The sequence below is a fragment of the Haliotis rubra genome, unplaced genomic scaffold, assembly GCF_003918875.1.
Source record: "Haliotis rubra isolate DU_JTF1 unplaced genomic scaffold, ASM391887v1 Scf702, whole genome shotgun sequence".
In the NCBI taxonomy this organism is placed as follows: Eukaryota; Metazoa; Mollusca; class Gastropoda; order Lepetellida; family Haliotidae; genus Haliotis; species Haliotis rubra.
The window spans coordinates 259,029-280,106 of NW_025767416.1; the positions used below are offsets into that span (position 1 = coordinate 259,029).

At 44.9% G+C, this 21,078-nt stretch overlaps 1 protein-coding gene across 1 annotated transcript in view; it reads left to right on the plus strand.

Annotated features, from left to right (window-relative positions):
• Positions 1-83: 83 nt before the first annotated feature.
• LOC124258914 (F-box/LRR-repeat protein 4-like) overlaps positions 84-21,078 on the plus strand; it is a 31,884-nt gene continuing 10,889 nt past the window's right edge. Inside the window, exons 1-13 of the mRNA XM_046692978.1 lie at positions 84-275; positions 1,296-1,386; positions 2,127-2,256; positions 3,787-3,879; positions 12,095-12,160; positions 12,218-12,283; positions 12,465-12,522; positions 12,667-12,936; positions 14,087-14,157; positions 14,921-14,990; positions 15,551-15,660; positions 16,451-16,560; positions 17,535-17,548. Of these exons, the coding sequence (XP_046548934.1) occupies positions 84-275; positions 1,296-1,386; positions 2,127-2,256; positions 3,787-3,879; positions 12,095-12,160; positions 12,218-12,283; positions 12,465-12,522; positions 12,667-12,936; positions 14,087-14,157; positions 14,921-14,990; positions 15,551-15,660; positions 16,451-16,560; positions 17,535-17,548 (1,341 nt within the window). The remainder of the gene's footprint in view (positions 276-1,295; positions 1,387-2,126; positions 2,257-3,786; positions 3,880-12,094; positions 12,161-12,217; positions 12,284-12,464; positions 12,523-12,666; positions 12,937-14,086; positions 14,158-14,920; positions 14,991-15,550; positions 15,661-16,450; positions 16,561-17,534; positions 17,549-21,078) is intronic.

Here is a 21,078-nt window from a genome sequence, read left to right on the forward strand (position 1 = left end):
TATTACGTTTTGTTTTGCGATTTTAATGTTTAATACGAAACTAAATATTTTATTTTTACGCATTGTTTACTTCCGTTTACAACATGGCGTCAAAACAAGACGATCCTCTCAAACACCTGCAAGATTTAAACGTTATTCAACACTACGCCAAAGATGTTGTTGATTTCAGTTCTCAGTACGGAAGTGAAACAAGCATTTCCTACACTGCTTGTAACTTGTCAGGGAAATCAAATATTTACCCGGGCTATGGAGATTTTACTCAAGCGTGCGTGTTTGTAAGTCGTCAGCTGATACACTACACAGTTACCTGTCTCCATGAAACTATGTCAGCTACTTTGAGCTAATGTTTCCAGTTTCGTATCTGTTCCACAAATCGATTTTAACAGACGAAATGATTAGACATGTCAGAAGCAAACAAGATCTTAGCCGTGTTGGTGTGAATGAATATGTGCCTGTCAAACCAGACCAGCTGATTTAGAACGGTCCATTCTGTCAGAAGTGGTTTGTCAAAAGTGACCAGTGAAATATCTAATTGAAACCAAGGACCATATGACTGTTTGCTTATTTTGTTTTTAACACCACCCTCAGCAATATTCCAGCTATGTAATGCAAACCTTTCAATAATTAAATCAAGTCTGGACCAGACAATCCAGTGGTTGATATTTTCAGCAACAATCAATGCCATCAGCATGATCAGGTTAGCATCACATGCAATCTGAGTCTGATTACCAGATCAGTTTTGTTTCCCAAAACAACTAGTATACATGCTATAGTTTGCAAGGGACCTCTTCAAACCAGGAAACCGCTAGAGGGGTATATCTTTAGTCCTATGTTAAAATATGTGCAAAAAATCCTACATAGCAAAACACAAGCTCATTGCATGCCAGTTCAAACATTTCATGAGGAAATATTTAAGACTGCAGGAGCTAAGCTCTGGAAAAAAATCTGATGGACTGACACAGCCCATTTCCATTTTCCCTACAGAATTTAACTTTCGGGTATAATCAAATCAGAAAATCCAGCCAAAATGTTTTAAGATAGAGGACAAGTGATAAGTACATTGATACCTACCTGTTTCCAGTATACTAAGGGGTGGCGGGGAAGCCTATTGGTTAAAGCACATCATGCAGAAGACCTTGTTTTGATTCCCCACATGGGTACAATGCCATGATAGTGCTAGAATACTGCTAAAAGTGGCATAAAACCTTATTCACGAAATACAATCACTTAAACATCTACATAATCTGAGGATGTTATGAACAGCAGGCTTTTTATTCTAATTATTTCCCATACAGAGGACATATGGCCCTTGGTGGCGCCAGGCTCCATCTGCCTGTAGAGTGTACAAGAAGACACGAAGAGCGTACTGCAGTATGGATTTCATAGGTAAGAGATTGTACAAATTATATTATTGGTACAAGATATCAACAAGTTAAGCTGCACTGATTTTTCAATAAAAGGTTTAAATCTTATTGTAATGTTTTGGTAGAAGGGGCATCCTAACTAACTATATCGTCTTTTAGAGATTGGTCTGCATGGATGTTATGTATTTAGGTGACCTGATGCTTAATGTCTTGAAGTCTTTCAGTACCACTCAGTGACCCAGAGGTCCAGATAAGATTTAGCTCATGTGGGTACTATACCCACTGTATTTTTTTGGAGTGGGTATTATATGAATGTTGAGTGGGTATTTCATTTTCCGTTACCCACTGCTTTCAAATATGTGCGTATTTCAGTCATTTTACTCACCTAAGTATTATGTCATTGAGTAAGTTTACTAAGCAGGTATGTTCTGCCTTATGTCATACCTAATCAAAACCAACTTAAATATAATGGAAATTATTTCATAAAAAATCACTTATTCTATACTGACATTACAACACTTGTCCTATACTAACAGTACAACTTGATAGCAATCGATGTCTTTTTCATTACGCAAGCGATTTTGATAAATATATTCCGTACGCATTTGTTTTAAACTTTTTGCATATCTAACATTTTAAATGTGTAATTGGTACACAACAATTATTTTTCAATGAGTAATTCTATGCGTATTTTACCCAGATACGCAGCCTATCTAGGCCTCTGAGTGGTCACCTTTAAGTTTTAGTCATATGCTGTTTCAGAATTATCATTTGAGCAGAAAGTGTATCCGATTCGACTGGATGTGTACGAGACCTACCATCCTGGAGCAGTGGTCAAGATAATGGCATGTGATACAACAGCTGGTACTGATGTAGACACGGGAAAAGTCACGTAACTATGACAATGGTTCTTTTCTCTTTCACATCTCAGAGCTATGAGTATGCAAACATGAGTCTTGAGATTCAAAATATAGATTATTTTAGAGTGTACAACATATCGATATTGATCCATCAAGCATGAGTCCAAAGACATTGTATATTCTCTTTTGCAACAAATTTTTGAGGCAGGAGTGTCCCCTAGCCCATGTCAAGTCTAGTTTTCATCTTGCCATTTCAAGCCTGCTCCTCTCCTGCTCCTGCTGAAACAGGCATAGTCTGGAGAGATCTGTTGCAGGTATTAGATGTATTAGTCCAGTGGGAGAATGTTTTACAAAGACAACACCTTCAGCATTGAAATAATTGCAAACTTATGTGTGTATGTGTTTTTAATTTTATACACATATGTACTGAAAATACTTACCTTTCCTGAATGCTGGTACTATTTTTGGATGACCCTCCCATGTCCTTGTCCTTGACCAAGTGCAAAAGCTCTTTATATTTTATAAAAGAAATGTCTTTTTTCATAACCCTTCACAAAAATATATGTGTTTTAGTTTTTATGCCTCTGATGATACAGGTTGCTGGACACTCCTGGTTCAGGAAGATGCAGCAGTATATAGAAAGACAACATGTGTTGTCATACTTTAGTTTGCCGTGTGAAGGCCACTTTAGTTTTGATGCCCCTGATGATACAGGTTGCTGGACACTCCTGGTTCAGGAAGATGCAGCAGTATATAGAAAGACAACATGTGTTGTCATACTTTAGTTTGCCGTGTGAAGCCCACTTTAGATTTTATGCCCCTGATGATACAGGTTGCTGGACACTCCTGGTTCAGGAAGATGCAGCAGTATATAGAAAGACAACATGTGTTGTCATACTTTAGTTTGCCGTGTGAAGGCCACTTTAGTTTTGATGCCCCTGATGATACAGGTTGCTGGACACTCCTGGTTCAGGAAGATGCAGCAGTATATAGAAAGACAACATGTGTTGTCATACTTTAGTTTGCTGTGTGAAGGCCGCTTTAGTTTTTATGCCCCTGATGATACAGGTTGCTGGACACTCCTGGTTCAGGAAGATGCAGCAGTATATAGAAAGACAACATGTGTTGTCATACTTTAGTTTTGATGCCCCTGATGATACAGGTTGCTGGACACTCCTGGTTCAGGAAGATGCAGCAGTATATAGAAAGACAGCAGTACTCATGGTCATTCTATGGCTCTTGTCTTGTATAAATTGAGACATCAGAGAATGTCTTTGAATGAAACTCAGAATGGGTAGACCATCTGTCAGAAGCCATGAGAGTCGTATCTTGAGAATCTGCTGTTTGTCCTGTCATTTTCCAGATATAACAGCTGGGATTCTTGGTCTATTTTTCACCATGAATTTTCTCAAAGTGGTCAATGTTTACATAAATTTCAGCTTACCACACCCACAACTTAACTAACTATGAAGTAGTGTTATGAACCTGCAAGTGTTAAAGAGCTCTCAGGATATATATGCTTCCAATGTTTCATGTGTTTGTAATGAGTTTTCTGAATACAGATGGGTGACTCTGTGGTCGGACACTCCCACACAGATAGAGATGCGACCACGAGTCTTCTCTCCACCTCTCAACACTGTCAACTTTGCTACAGAGTAAGTACAGACTGCATGTCACAAAACATTATATTTTTAAACTTATCTTATCTCACGGTATGCACCTCTCTTCTTCTTCTACGACCATGCGTGGAAACGTGCTGTAGGCTAAGTTGAATCAAAACTTCCTGGCCTCTGACCACCTGACCTCTGTCCCCACTCCGATAGCAGTACCTGTCAACCATCTCAATAAGCGTGCAGATCGCTCAGATGATCACGTGACATTCTGTGCCTGTCATTCTCTTTCTTGTCGCTACGTCGTGTGGACATGTGCTGATTCTTAGTGAGATTTTGACTGTGTTCAATATGGGTAAATCTTGTCGCAGTGCTTCCAATAAACGCAAATATTGCGACAGGTGTAATAGTAACTTTTCTGGTGTGGACCCACATGCGTTGTGTGTGGATTGTTTGGGACGTTGAGACTGGTCGCACCGTTGTACTTATTGTGAGAAACTTGATGATGATGCTTTTTCGTTATGTCGCCGGGTGGCTTCCCAAAGTTTGGCTGTCAGGGATCGCCGTAAACCCTCGGGGGGTCCTTCCTGATCTAAACTTTCGAAATCTGAACATCATACGAAAACACCTGTTTGCCGGTCTAAGTCCCCACCTCCAAATGAAGAATTTGTAGATGATGCTTCTGAGTGAGAATCTCCGGCGTTTATTTCGTCCGGAGACGTCCAGTCCAAGAGTTGTAGTTTAACTACTTCTTCTGCCCAGTCTTGTCCGTCTACCCTGGTGACGATTTCTCAGAACCCTGGTGATCCTACGACGATTGTTTCCAGTGCGGCGCTTGGATTGATGGCCAGCATTCACACTCAAGCGGCGATAACGTTCTGTTCGGCGCTTTCCAGCATGGTGATTGGCTCTACGCTTTCTACCTATGCGCCTCTTGTGTCCAGTTCGGCGCTTTGTTCGGTTCAGCGCTTTCATACCCTCCTGTGATGTCTACAAGTATGGCAATGACTTCCAGTGCGGCGCTTTCTACATCTGACTCGTATGCCATCCCACCTGTCTGTGGACCATCGTCTATTTCCAGTGCACCACTTGCTCCGGGTTCGGCGTTTACTTTCAGAGCGCCGCTTGCTTCCAATACACCACTAGCTCCTGGTTTGGCGCTTACTGTCAGAGCGCCGCTTGCTTCCAATACACCGCTTGCTCCCGGTTCGGCGCTTACTGTCAGAACGCCACTTACTTCCTATGTGCTACTTGATCCCGGTTCGGCATTTACTGTCTGAGTGCCGCTTGCTTCTAATGCTCTGCTTGGTCCCGGTTCAGCGCTTACTGTCGGAGCGCCACTTGTTTCCAATATGCCGCTTGGTCCCGGTGTAGCAGCCCAGAATAACCCCCCACCAGATTATACCCCGGGTTAAACTATAGGCTAGCCCAGTTTATACCCCGGGGGTATATTCTGGACCAGGCCAAAGTATACCCCTCCAGCCCAGACTATACCCCTAAAAAATTATGTTGACAATTCACTCAATATGAGTGTGTGACTCGGGCAATGGTCTTGGTGTCATTTAAAGGAATTTGTAGGTGCATTTCATTTACATTACTGCATAATACAAAATTTATTAAGTATTTGTTGAGTGCCTCTCTGCAATATGATATTTTCGACTTTGCGTAACCCAGCCATGCTGATATATCAAGGTTAGTAGTTAGTTATTTGCTTTATTCAGCGTAGCACACACAACTAAGGTATTTCGGCAACGGGGGTAGTACAACTCACTCTACTCATCAATCTAATTAGAGCTGTACCATTATGGAGGTGGGTGTTGTCTTAATTAATACCCTACTCCACTGTCTAACAACTGGCTGTCTAACTAATGGGAGATAACCGGTGTGAGAAGGGGCTGTACCACGCCAGTAACCTCAAAATCTACTCCAATGACCCACCCACTAACGACAACGCCGAAAGCCCCAGTGATTCGAAGCAACGGAAAAGACTCAGAGATGAACTGGAGTCAGGCAACCATACAGACCTTACTACCAAACAAATCAAGTCAACCCGTTTGTTCAACCCTATCCCCAAAAATGCTCGAAGGAATTTGGCTGCTGCATGAGGCCTGAACTCTTCAAAGGACATTTATTACGGAAGATCAAAAGACTTGACAGCACCCCGTCGGACATACGGAACCAAAGGCGACGGCAACTGCTACTTCCGCTGCATCAGTTACAGCCTGACAGGATCCGAAGACAGTCACAGCACTATCCGAGATCGAGTGATTCAGCATATGAACAATGACATTAATGATGAACTAAAACATTTCCTGAACCCAAATGTCAATGAGTACATCACTAATTCGGGAATTTCACAAGATGGAGTGTGGGAAACAGATGCAGAAGTTATGTCAACAGCCAGTCTGTTAAAATGTGACATTTATATTTACAGTACAGTTGGTCAGTCAATGCAATGGCTGATGTACCCTGCCAGCTTCAGCTTGAAAACTCACACTGATTATGCTTTGTATCTGGAAAATGTATCGGACCATTTCAATGTTGTAACCAGTGTTTAATTGTGTGAGAAGTACAATAAAATTATAGTAGTATCCTTAATCACTTGTTTTCTGTAGGGGTATAATCTGGGCTAGGGGGGTATACTATGGCCTAGTTCAGAATATACCCCAGGGTATAAACTAGGCTAGCCCAGATTATACCTGGGTTATAGTCTGGGCTAGCCCAGTTTAACCCCCGGTATAGTCTGGGACAGGGGTATACCCTGGCTTGTTACACCGGTTTGGCGCTTACTGTCAGAGCGCCGCTTGTTCACCGCTTCCTGTTAGAGTGTCGCTTGCTTCCAGTGCACTGTTTGCTCCTGGTTCGGCACTTACTGTCAGTGTGCCATATGTTGTTCCCGGTGCATTGCTTGTTCCCAGTGCGACTCTTACTTCCAGTGTACCACAGTCTTCCAGTGTGCCGCTTTCTCTTGGTTCAACGTTGCCACCGTTGCCAGGTCATCCACCCATGCCAACCTTTGGTTCTACTTTGCCTCCTACTTCGGGGACTACATCTATCACCTCGGCCAGGCCTATTTTACTGGTTTCCTGGGATTCGTTGCCTGAGGGTTCTGCATCTCAACCGCTTGATTTTGATGCCATCGTTCAAGCTGTGGCCTCGGCTTTACGTCAGCAAGCCCCAGCGCCATCCTAGACTGTTACTGGTTTGGATTGCTGATAACCTTCAACTGCCTCGTGGCCGGTCACCTTCGGACTTGTTGACTAGCTTTGATATGAAACTGGGTGATTTCAGTTCTATCACTTTTCCACCTCGTCCCTGCATTACTCAACTTCGGCTTCCCTTGAGGAGGCATTTGACAACTTAAGGAAAGTCAAGGATGGGTTTGCGGCACCCCCGCTTTAACTTGGCGTCTTCCCATGTTCATGTGTTTTCTATGTTGATTGTCTCTCCTTCTGTGGATGATGACATCGTGCTTTTGGGAGATCAGCAATGGGGCTATACGAGATATAGCCACCAAGGTTGGTAATTTTCAGGTCTCTGTGGAGCTATTGAAATTTCAACAGTTACAAGTAGAAGATTCGTTGTGTCAACGGCGGCCAGCATGCCATGTGCCGACCAACCCAGACCTTCGTTCGGGACCTCCTACTTCCTTTCGAGGAAGAGGTTCGACCAGAGGGTGTTCCAACCGTCAGCGCCAGTCGATCACTTCTGCTAGACCAGCTTCCGCTTCCGATCAGTCCTCCAATCAGAAGACCGAAAAGCAGTGACTTGCAGACATCAGAGCACGATTGGGTCCTTCCGCCTCCAATCGTACCTATCAAGGCTTCCCCAGTAGGCGGAAGACTTGGGATTTATGCCCTCAGTTGGACCATCTTGGACGACCCTTACATTCTCTCCACTCTGTCCTAGGGGTTTCAACTTCCGGTCATCGGCAACCCTCCTCTCACATTATTTCCGGAGCACGGGACGTATCCCGATCGTCAAACGACTGTGCTGCGATCCACCATATCTACGCTCCTTCAGAAAGTTGGGATCCGACTCCTGCCAACCCAGGGGTTTACTCTCCAATTTTCCTGGTTCCGAAGAAGGATTCCGACAAATTGAGACTCATCTTCAAAATGAAGATGTTCCTACAACCACCGCCTCATTTCCGGATGGTGTCGGTAGCTTTACTCAAGACTATGATCAAACCGGGGGATTACATGGTCAGCCTCGACCTACAAGATGCTTACCTTCACATCCCGATTTTCACGGACCATCGCAAGTTTCTTCGTTTCGTCTTCGAGGGCACCCACTATCAGTGCCGTGTTCTCCCATTTGGAATTTCCTCGGCCCCGTGGCTGTTTACACGGGTGACGAAGCCTCCATCACCAGCTTCCTTCATTGCAATGGGATACTTTTCTAAACATACATCGACGACTGTATCCAGGCTCAGACAGACCGTGCACTCTTCCTCCGTCACATGGGGTTCATGACACAGCTACTTCACCAGTTAGGCTGGCTTGTCAACATGGAGAAGTCAGAACTAGTCCCTTCACGCCACCTACAGTTTATCGGGGCGGTGTTCGACACAGAGCTCTACAGACTGTTTGTGCCGAGGGACCATTTCTACAAGATCTGGCGGTTAATTCCCCTTGCGTTGTCTCAACCAAGGACTCTTCGTTAATGGCAGGAGCTCCTGGGTCTCTTGACGTCGGCTCAGGCGTTTACCCTCAGGGGTCAACTTCAGCTTCGACCTTTGCAGTTAAACCTAGCTCCACACATCAGGGTGGGCAACCCACTTTCACTGATCACATTACCTCCGACGCTCCATCCCCATCTCCAACGTCTGCGGTTGAGTCTGCTTAAGGCCGTTTGTCCTAACTCACCACCTGTACGTGGATGCATCTCTACACAGGTGGGGGGCTCACCTTCTCGATCAGCAAGGGCGGGCGGTGGTCTCTCGCAGATCGCGCTTACCACATCAACATTCTAGAGCTGAGGGCGGTGATTCTTTCCATCACTCACTGGCAAGAGATTCTACAATTGACCTTTCTCATGGTCCGGTCTGACAATGCAGCAGTAGTGTGGCACATCAACCGGATGGGGTCAACAGGGTCTCCTCAACTCCTGCAGTGGACACAGCAGTTCTTCCAGTTGGTGGACACTCTCAACATCTCCATTCGAGCCAGGATGTTTCAGGAGTGAAAAAACGTGATTGCGGATTGTCTGTCCCGTCCGATTTGTCCCTCCCCGACAGAGTGGAAACTACATCCACAGGTGTTCCAGACGGTCTGCCTTCCGCTGACGACTCCGACAGTGGATCTGTTCGCCACCTGTTGCCTCTGTTTGTGTCTCCGATTCCGGACCCTCTTGCCCGGGGTCTTGACGCTCTAGCCATTCCTTGGGACGACCTAAACGTGTACGCGTTTCCACCAGTGGCCCTACTTCCACGCATACTACTGAAATGGCACATGACTCAGCGGATGACACTGCTTTTGATTGCGCCCTATTGGCCGGCCAGAGGTTGGTTCGTGTAGATCTACAAGTACTGGCCGATCCAGTACCACTTCCCAAACGGGTCGATCATCTGGTTCATCCGCACTCCGATCAGCTGCATTGGTCTCCGCTCACACTCCATCTTCACATTTGGCGCATCTCCATAAGTTGCTAACTGCTAAGGGATATTCTAAGCGGGTCGCTACTGCCTTCACTACAGCGCATCGCACCTCCACTAGGTGACTCTATGATGACAAGTGGAAGAATTTTGAGGCGTACTGCAGGACGAAGGGTATAGCTTTTCCCACTACTGTTTCGCCGCAGATGGTGGCGGAGTACCTACAACATCTTCGAACCTCCAGGAAGCTTAAGGGTTCTATCTGTCTACTTACCTGGCTGCTCTTAACACCGTTATTGCGCCAGCCTCAGGTGTGAAGGTGTCGACTGTTCCTGAGTTCAAGTCTCTCCTCAGATCTTTTAAACTTGCAGACCAATCCCGGAAGTTCCGACCACCATCTTGGGATCTTTCCGTTGTGCTTAATCATCTTACGTCAGCGGACTACGAACCTTTGGAGGAGAAAGACTTTGAACAGGTCACTTTTAAGACCTTCTTTCTCTTGGCTTTGGCCACTGCTGCCCGCATTTCCGAGTTACACGCCCTCGACGTCGCCCGGGTGCGTTTTGAGAGGTCAAGACATGCAAAAGTCTTTCTTGGTTTGAGGTGGGACTTCATCGCCAAGAACCAACTACCAGGACAGCTGGACCGCACATTCACGATTCCACCCCTGTCCACTATCTTGGGTCCTGATGACACGGAAGATCTTTCCCTGTGCCCAGATTGGGCATTGCGGATCTACTTAGCTGCTCTAAGGACCAACGCAGGTTGTGCAAGAGACTCTTCATCCCATTGTCAACTGCCTCTACCTCGAAAGTCTCTCGCACCACTTTAGGGTTTTGGATGAGATCCACTATCCTGCGTGCTTATGCGTATGCCGACCTTCCTCCACTTTCGACGGCAAATCCTCATGAAACTTGGGCCCATCTACCACCAAGGCGCTTCATACGAACTGTTCCCTTTCGGCAATCATGGAGGGATGTTTTTGGAAGTCGGATACAGTTTTCGCCTCACACTCTCGGTCACGGACGGTCATGGAGGGTCTGCACCAGTTCGGTCCTCTGGTCCTAGCTGTCATCGACCCAGTGCAACTGTCATCGACCCGAGCTCGCAGATGAGAAGCAATCCTTCCTCGCGTCAGTTTTGCTCTATGTACATAAATAAAAGGTATCGATGTTATCCATCTCTTGGTACTTTTTTCGTTTGGGCTTAGGCCACCTCACCTAGGGAACTAGGGCGTATCTGCACTGTCACAGTTGTGACTCGATGGACTGAAAGGCCAGTCTTATGCTACATGCAGAGGTGGTCGACACTCCCCTCACTGACCAATACTCTATGACCAATTACGTTAGTGAAGTGATGATTCCCGATTACCTATGTGGATTTCGAAGCGTTCCGCTCCTAGTCCTTCCTTCCCTTGGTAAGCTAGGGGGATTGGTACTGAACGTTAAATCAGTTGAGCAACCGGGCTATTCCCTCTTTCACCGCCTTCCAGCGTGTGTCTGTGGGGGTAGTTTTGAAGCAGGGACTGTCCAGATTAAGGTCTTCAACTTTAATTCACTGGGGTCACTTGATAAATCGCGAGGAGGTGGGGTCCACTTGCCAAACTGCGTCCTTTTGCTTGTCAAAAGTTGCGGCTGAAAACCACATTAATTCAGGACCTCCCACTCCCTTGAGTTTTTTGTGTTGTGTAAGCGAAGGGGTTTTCACTAGAAGCAACCCATCACAAGTTTGGAGTCTGGCCTCCTGGCCTCTTTGTGTGTTGCGACCTCACGGTTGTAGAATTCACTCAGGGTAGGTTGTGTAGAATTCACTCAGGGTAATCTGCGGCCCGCCTCCAACCGTGGGATAATGCATACCGTGAGATAGGATAAGTTTAAAAATTTGGAAATTTTAACCATAAATTGTATGTTTATATACTTATCCTATCTCACGCGATGGATACCCACCCGACCTGCCCCACATCTCAGATTACTGGACATTCCAAGACGAGAATGACAGGCACAGAATGTCACGTGATCATCTGAGCGATCTCCACGCTTATTGAGATGATTGACAGGTACTGCTATCGGAGTGGGGGCAGAGGTCAGGTGGTCAGAGGCAGGAAGTTTTGATTCAACTTAGCCTACAGCACGTTTCCACTCATGGTCGTAGAAGAAGAAGAGAGGTGCATATCGTGAGATACGATAAGTATATAAATATACGGTAATTTATGGTTAAAATTTCCAATATTATTATCATATATCTCAACTCCCTGGGGAGCATACAACTCTTGCAGCCACTAGGCGCACCGAGTTATTGTGGCTTTCCCATCCTTTAGACGTACCCATTCACACCTGGGTCAACTGGGACACATAGTCACAGTACTTTGTCCAAGTTTACTGCACGTTGCTGTACCCGCAACTAGGTATTCATGTTGCCGCCAGCTGGACATATACCAACGGATTCGTGGGTTCTTTTAAGTGCACAGGGTTGTGTACTGTACACTAGGGGTTGTGACAACACTGAAAGAGTCTGCACACAAAGTTGACTCCAGGGTTACATATTGTACTGATAAAAAATATTTTATGAGAATCTGCAGTGCTACACCGAACTTCATGCCGTTATCATGTATGACTGAAAGACATCTGCATTCTTGTTTAACTGTGTGATATCTGTCTATTGCAGCCTGATCCGCCTGGAGCTATGTCATGAGAAGCTGCAGTACTACACCGAGCTGGATGCCGTTATCATGTATGACTGAAAGACATCTGTATTCTTGTTTAACCATGTGATATCCGTCTATTGCAGCCTGATCCGCCTGGAGCTATGTCATGAGAAGCTGCAGTACTACACCGAGCTGGATGCTGTTATCATGTATGACTGAAAGACATCTGTATTCTTGTTAAACCATGTGATATCCTCCTATTGCAGCCTGATCCGCCTGGAGCTATGTCGCGAGAAGCTGCAGTACTACACCGAAGCTGGATGCTGTTATCATGTATGACTGAAAGACATCTGTATTCTTGTTTAACCGTGTGATATCCGTCTATTGCAGCCTGATCCGCCTGGAGCTATGTCATGAGAAGCTGCAGTACTACACCGAGCTGGATGCTGTTATCATGTATGACTGAAAGACATCTGTATTCTTGTTTAACCCTGTGATATCCGTCTATTGCAGCCTGATCCGCCTGGAGCTATGTCATGAGAAGCTGCAGTACTACACCGAGCTGGATGCTGTTATCATGTATGACTGAAAGACATCTGTATTCTTGTTAAACCGTGTGATATCTGTCTATTGCAGCCTGATCCGCCTGGAGCTATGTCATGAGAAGCTGCAGTACTACACCGAGCTGGATGCTGTTATCCTACAGGGTATCTCTGACAAGGATCAATACCAGGCCTGGGCAGCTACCAACAAGATTCTCACCCAATCCTTGGAGAGGCTGGAGCTGAGAGACACACATGTCACAGAGACAACCAATGAGAGCTGGAAACCTGTACTGAATGGATACTTCGGTTGTTTACCTGTAAGATTTAGACAAAACTTTGTCAGTCTATTCCGTTCAAAGTATTTAGGTGGCAAGGAACTAAGCTGTTACAGAGTTGGACTGTCTAGCTGGGTTGGTTTGTTTAACCTCATTTTTGTAACACCCAAGATAGGCCTTAAGCACCCCCTTTGCTGATGGTAAGCATGGTAGAAGTCAACTATATTGAAGTGGTCAGACTTGGTGAGTTGAGTGACTGTATCTGTGTTGAGAATTACTGACTTTAGCATTAAACCCATGACGATCTGGGCCCCTTTCCTCAAAGCAATCGTAGGGCTAAGATGATCGTAACTCCCATACTTTAACATAGACTTACGACAGTCGTAGCGCTACGATCGCTTTGAGGAACAGGGCCCAGGGCCCCGTTCCTCAAAGCGATCGAGCGCTAAGGTGATCGTAACTCCCATACTTTAACATAGACTTGCGACTGTCGTAGCACTACGATCGCTTTGAGGAACAGGGCCCAGGGTTGGAATTGGCCATGCTTGTTGTAAGAGGAGTAGTGTCATAGAAAACTTTCTTTTTTTTTTAAAAACAAACATTTCACCCTACCAACCCCATGCTCACTAAAAAGTTATTATTTACTAAACTATTCCACCGATTTTTGTGAAATTTTGCATGCACCTCAGTAGTAGTATACACAGTAGTATACACCATGGTAGCACGGGATTAGGGACTTCCCAAGGGCTCAATTTTTAAAATTGAGCCCTTGGGAGGGACCTGGTCCCGTGCCACCATGGTGTATACTACTAGAGGTGACTAACGGGATCGGGGGGTCAGGCTCGCAGACTTGGTTGACACATGTCATCGTATCCCAATTACCTAGATTGATTCTCCTGCTGTTGATCACAGGATTGTCTGGTCAAGACTCAATTATCTACAGACGTCTGCTATATAGCGGGAATATTTGCGGCGCTAAACAGCAAACAATACAAAAACAAAAATAAAAAGACTTAAGCATGATAGCCCTCCCTTCTTCACCTCTGATTTGGAAATGTGATCATGATGTTGTTGACATCGATGAAGGGATGAAGGGAAAATCTGCTTGTCACATTTGCTTTGTTCCAGGATTGGTTTGTTTTGGATATTTTGCACATGTATTTATAGTGCACAGATTGTTTTTCAATTTCAGGAGGAGGTCATTCAGCTCATCCTGAGTTATCTGGACACACCCTCTATATGTTGTGCCTCTCAGACATGCAAGTAAGGCCACAACAAAACAGAACGTGATGATGTTTTTTCAGGTTCACCTGTCTTGATATGTTTAAGTAATGTCTGGAAATCACATTGGGACTTGTTTTAAAGCAGTGTCATGCAAAAATGAGCGAGGGAGAGAGTGTAGTTTTATGCCACTTTTAGCAATATTCCAGCAATATCACGGCAGGGGACACCAGAAATGGACTTCATGCATTGTACCCATGTGGGGAATCGAATCCGAGTCTTTGCCATGACGAGCGACGCTTTTAACCACTAGGCTACCCCACCACCCATCATGCAAAAGTAGAGATATTATCAGTAACATTACAGGTCTCTATTCTCTGATACACCCTGACTAATGTAACTGAGATTTGGTGAGGTGAGGTGAGGTGAGGTGAAATTGGGTTTTACGTCGTGCTTGAGAATATTTCGCTCATATGACGACGTGCAAGCGTGTGTATGTGTATGTGCGGCTGCTTGTACTAGCCCAGACTGAAACTGGTTTTATAGTGCTAGCCCACTGAGAAACCATGCCGCAGTGAAGCATGAATACCCCACTCAGACACATTATACTGACTCCGAGCCGACCAGTCCTTGTTGTACCCATTAATGCCGAGCGCCAGGCAGGGACCAACAAGTACCATATTTTAACGTCTTTTGGTATGACATGGTCGGCGATCAAACCCGCGACCTTCCGCTCTCCGGGCGGACGCTCTAACCACTACACCACCATGGGGCGGTCCTGAGATTTGGTTGTGTTTATGTACAGGTTGCTGCGACAGCACTGCTACGACCCCCTTCTGTATACTGAGGTCAACCTGCAGCCACACTGGCCCCAGGTAACTATAGATACAGTTTCTGATTCAGTTATCAGTCTTTTGATGTGATGTACATCTTGCTTGAAGAGCTATGTTGGTATCCGTTCTAAGGCAGCTATAGTTTATATCTGACAATAATCAATGTCTTTACTCGGAATAATTTCAAGACAATCTGGTGGATGATGGATACATATCACACATAGTAATAGATCAGATTCAATCACTTTCCGATATTTCTACATGTGCTTTGTGTGTGTTCACACTGGTGATTGGTCAGTTGAAGTGATAATGTTTTGAACAGTATAATGTTTCATTATCTTATGACATCACAGCATAGCAACATGACATGGAATAACAAGATGACTTGTATGAAGTTTCTTTGTAGAGTAGACTTTTCATTTTACGTCTTTTCAACAGAACGACAGCATGAAAAGACGTAAAATGGACACGCGAGGCAAAAGTGAAATTCATCCTCGACAACCGGTATAATACAAAAAGGTCAAACACAATTTTCTCTGAAGTGATACTGAGATGGTAGAAATCCTCTCAATTAGAGGAATTATGTGAAGTGTCTGTTGCAGGTATCGGATGAGGTGTTAGACAGTCTACAGTGTCGGTGTTACATGATACAGAGGCTCAACCTGTCCTGGTGTGGCAAGAACGGCCCGATCTCCACTATAGCATTAACAAGGTCAGGCAGTGGGGTACTGTTAGGGACAGTCTGATATATAGTGGGGACTAGTGCTGGGAATTGGTCAAAATCTCATAATTGATGATTGGTTCATTACAACCGATCAATCATCGAAAATAATTGGTTAGCGTCATTTATGAAATGTTCCTGATTATTTTTTGTTACTGGACAAAAAAAATAAAGAAAAAACCCTGTAGTTCTTTGGTGTTTTTGCAAATTGCACAAAAGGGATTGGCAAATTTCACATCTTTAAAGGATGACTAGTAGGTTAGGAACATTAATTTCTTGGAGTCTTGAAGATAAATTCAACCATGACTTGGAACGAGCTTGTAGTGGTCATGAAATGTAACAGACAAAACCAACCTTGTGAAAAATATTGTTAATGCAAACAAGTGTTCCAGAATTGTTTGTGTTCGATTATGAGAAATTATGATCGATTGCTTGGTCGTTTAGTCACTGCGACCAATCTTCGATTATTTCAATTAATCGGACCACCACCAGTGGGGACATGATACGTCGAGAAAGTATCGAATGATGTTGATCACGGGATTGTCTGGTCAAGGCTTGATTATTTACAGACCGTCTCTTTACAGCTTAAATATTCCTGAGTGCTGTGTTAAACAAACAAACTTTGTTGTAAAAGGGTGAATAATAGCAGAAAGTTTTACTATCTATCTTTTTGGGATTTACAGGTCAGTATTGAATGAAAAATTCAATGTCAGTGATTATGTTTTTGTATTTTTCATGTAAACAATAAACATGCTGAATAATTTATTTATTTATTTCTTAGATTTCTTGGTGTCTGTGGGCAGACATTGTCCAGTTTGGGTCTGTCTTGCTGTCAGTTTGTGACTGGTGAATATCTTAGCCTGATCGCAGAAAACTGTCCGCAACTTACAGGTAGGTACACACATGTTGTTGATAATTGATAGTAGACACCCTGTGTGGTCCAGTGGAGTGAGTGAGGGTGGTTTTATGCCGCTTTTTGCAATATTCGAGCAAGATCACAGTTGGGGGACACCAGAAATGGGCTTCACACATTGTATCCATGTTGGGAATCAAACGCGTGTCTTTGTCGTGACAAGCTGACACTTTAACCACTGGGCTACCCCACCGCCCCTACAGTGCATAGAGTCTGCCTCGAGAGGAAGGTTGGTGTATTGATTGCTGCCTTCTTTAGTCCTTGAAATATAAAAGATGGTGTTTATTGCTATCCTGCTGCATTACCTGGTCGATCAGTAAAATGTGTCTGGTTGGGTATCCATGTTAGAATTGTGGTATGGTATCTCAGTGGGCTGCACTATGAAAGTAATGTTAGTGTACTTGTGTACACACATGCACACATATACACACACTGACAGACAGACACCCACAGATACAGAGATAGCACCTTGGCTGCCATATTGAAATACAGTAGCTATTTATGGTCATTACCCATTAGTTTTTGTACACCGTGTGCTGATTCTTTTTCAGAAGTCCTCCTTGGGGTACATATAAGCATTAAAATGTCCATTTTAAATCCTACGACAGTTGTAACTATATTTTTCAATAAAATATTTACAAAACAAAAAACTCTCTCGCCGTCTACCTCGTACCTCACTTTTCATGCTGTCGTTCTGTTGAATAGACGTGCGTGGTGTTCGTACGAGGTAGACAGCAAGAGTTACCTGCTCTTGGCTGTAGGGGGTCCGGTGAGGCCCTGTAAGGGTGGTCTCACAAGACAAAATAAGTTTTTTGTTTTGTAAATATTTTTTTGGAAAATATAGTTACAACTTTCGTAGGATTTAAAGTGGACATTTTAATGCTTATATGTACCCCAAGGAGGACTTTCTTCAAAGAATTCATAACCTCTACAGGTTCGTATAAATTTTTAGTGCCTGTGTCAAAGGTAGTAGGTCTCAAAATCTATGGTCTGTTTTCAAGACATTTAAATTTTAACCTTGATTTGACCTTTGCACTTTGACTATTCTGAAAGCTCTTACTCCGTATGTTCAAAATACTGTTCAAAATATAATGAAATGTGGTGATTGTGTAGTTAGCTATGGAGCTGAAAACATTCTGTTTTTCACTAATTGACCTTATCTGACCATTGCACTTTGACTGACTGACTGACTGACTGAGTTTTGGTTTTACGCCGCTTTTAGCAATATTCCAGCAACATCACGTCCGGGGACACCAGAAATGATTTTTCCTTATCCTGACTCATGCTCTTTTGCTTGTCCCTTCCTCTTGCGAACATAGTGGAACACTTGTATCTCCTTAATTGAAGCTCCCTTCAATGTAAAATCACTAATTGGTACTCACCCACGAGTTACCTCCCTGCCGTGGCGGGAACAGGTGTCGCCACCCTCTGGCCTCATGCTTCACTCTCTCCTTCTTAAGCCCAGTGAGCAGGATGTGAGAGCGCCTGTGTCTCCTTACACACTATATCCTTTGGTTTTCTTAGTTAGTTACCTTTTATAGTTTACTATAAAGGTATAGCTAGTATCCTTCAGTTATTTGCGTTAATAATTAATCATTATTTCTACTGTTTATTCCCGTGAGTTAAGTGATTGTTCAGCTAGTTTTACATTGATGAAAAACTGTACTATTTGTAGATTACGTTTTCGCTCGCGGATCCGCATGTGGTATGCCCTAGTTGTACTACGCCTTGTGCGTTTGACTCACGTTGCAGTTACTGCATAAATTTAACCAATTCTGCCTTTGATAAATACCATCTTTGCGTCTTGAGGCGTGTTGCAGATAGGTCACGCAAACTAGGTGTAGACATGGGCGATCACGTCCGGATTGCCCATCCAGTCAACTGCTGTCGAGTGATCCCCTCCGTCTGGTGTTCTGCTTGAGACCCCATCGGAAGAGGGGCGTGGGATGCAGTCCGTCACCTCTAAGAAGCGACCGGCCTCTCCAGACATCCAGTCATCGCAGACAAAGTCAAGAGGGCCTCAGCGTCTTCTCAGCGCGCAGACCGTACCCCCAGGGCAGCGTCTTCCTCCAAAGGGAAATCTACGAAGTCATCGAGAACTTTCTCAGGCGAGATCGTTCCAGCAGCAGAATTGGGCCTCACGATGACCAGCCGATCATCATACCCGACATACGCCACAGAAGGCGACCAGTGACAGCGACAGTGGCGTCAGCAGAGATCAACAAGCAGCCTGATGCCTCTACACTGATGTCAGGCGAGATCGCTGAGGGCCCCACCGCTAACACAGCAGAAAGGGCACCATCTACTACGTCGCAGATCATCCCAAAGCGATCTTATGAAACAGATCATGATTATGATGGAAGGCCACTATAGACTGGAGAAGCAGCCATCCCAGGGTCCGAGCCAGCCAGCGAAGGCTCCAAGCGTGAACAGCACCCCAGGGCACCATCTGTCAGCGTAGCAGCCGCGACAATGCAGCCCGAAGGAAGTCACAGACCACCTCGACGAAGGACCCAGATGTACAGCCTTCGGCGAAGGCCCAGCCGGCGGGAAGAATCATCACCTTCTTGGCGTCATACTCAGATATGGAATCTGATCACCAGACCACCACGCATGAAGCCCGGCGAAGGTCATATCATCGTTCCCCAGGACGGACATCTGAAGCAGCGAAGGCGTTAGCGAAGGACACCTGAACCCAGATCGTCTTCATCTAAAAGATCAGCAAGGGACTACACAAGAGCCCGTGAAGCTATCAGTCCCCTCATAGATCGCCAAGAAGGTCAACCTATCGATATAGATCACCAAGGCGATCACCTCGCCCGATCACCCGTCGATCACCTCACGGGTCTGCACATAAGCCTACAACTAGATCTCCACAAGCGTCAAGCGATATAGAGATAGAGCCACACAGCCCTACATCAGAAGAGCAACAACCTCTTATCTATGATGATGGAATGGAAGATGATGGAGGAATTATTTTCTCAGATGCAGAGATAAGATATTGGATGGTCAATAATCTAGATCTCTCATCACCTTCAAAAGTGGCAATAAAAGCAGACTTATCTGATGAAAGAAGATGGCTTGAGATGCTATTACACTACCCCAATCGACCCGATTGCGGCGGTACCTCAGAACCTAGATACAGCATTTAACAAAGCCACAAAGGTTCAGGCGCCACATCTGCCAAATTTCAGCGCCAAGAAGTTCTCCGCATAATATGGAACCCTTCTTCAAAGCGCCAAGACATCGATGAGAACTATAAGCTGATCTCCGATGCCAAGAACAAGTACTACAAGATTGATGATCGGAAATTGGTTCAGATAGAAACCATGGCCGAAGTATATGTTCTTCGGTCTAAATAGATCTAGAACAATAAATGAGACACTTATCTCCAGATTTGAACACGACCTCTGAAGATGACAGAATGATTTACTCGGCCCTACTGATGCAAAAGAAGGACCAGCAGTTTTTAACAGATCATCTGGCGTCTGTCTCAGCAGCACTGACCTTAGCTCGTCGTCAAGGCCTCCTAGCTTCCTGCAACTGGGGTGAGAACTTTACAGCTCCACTATATACAGCCCGTGGTCTTCCCCATCCATATTTGACGGAGGAATAGACACAGTCTCCAAAGAAGTCACCAAGGATTCTAGAAGTCCTGATGATTAAATCGATGGACCGCGCTAGCCAGTGTCATTCGACAGACTTCACAAAGATACTCAGGGAGATCTAAATTCACGGGCCTACAAAGAGCTAGAGACAGGAAGATTGCCAGTTCAGGGGAAGAGATTCTTTTAAAGTAAGCCCATATGGCAACTATAGAGGAGGGTCAGGGCGAGGCAGGACACCCAGAGGTTCCCGCAACTATAAGCGCTGAAAGACAGGTTGAACGACTGGAGTCTTCCACCCCAGCCGTTCCAGTACAACCGTCACAAGTGGGTGGGCGTCTTCAACTACACTGGGAAAACTGGGGAATACTTCAAGACACCTATGTCTCCAACATTCTTCAAGCAGCGGTTTTGTATCCCACTACAGGCCAAGCCTCCACTAACAGTCAACCCTCACAAGTTCGAGGGTAGAGGCACAACAACTACTAAAGTTAAGAGGCGGTTACATTACTCCTAACCAAGCAGGCCATAGAAGTAATAGAGCAAGGAAACATCGAACCAGGTTTCTACTCCCCAGTTTTCCTAGTACCCAAGAAGAACTCCAAGGAGAAATACAGACTCATTTACAACATGAGCTTCTTCAACAAGACTTACTTAAACAAACCACCCAGGTTCACTATGATACATCTACCGCAGCTACGGCAGATGATTAAGCCCCATGGACTACATGGGCAGTATAGATCTACAAGATGCTTATCTGCACATCCCAATACATCCCGAATCCAGGAAATACCTTCGGTTTACGCTAGGCGGGTTACATTACCAGTGGAAAGTACTCCCATTCGGAATAGCATCAGCCCCATGGTTATTCACGAGGATAGCGAAACCGAT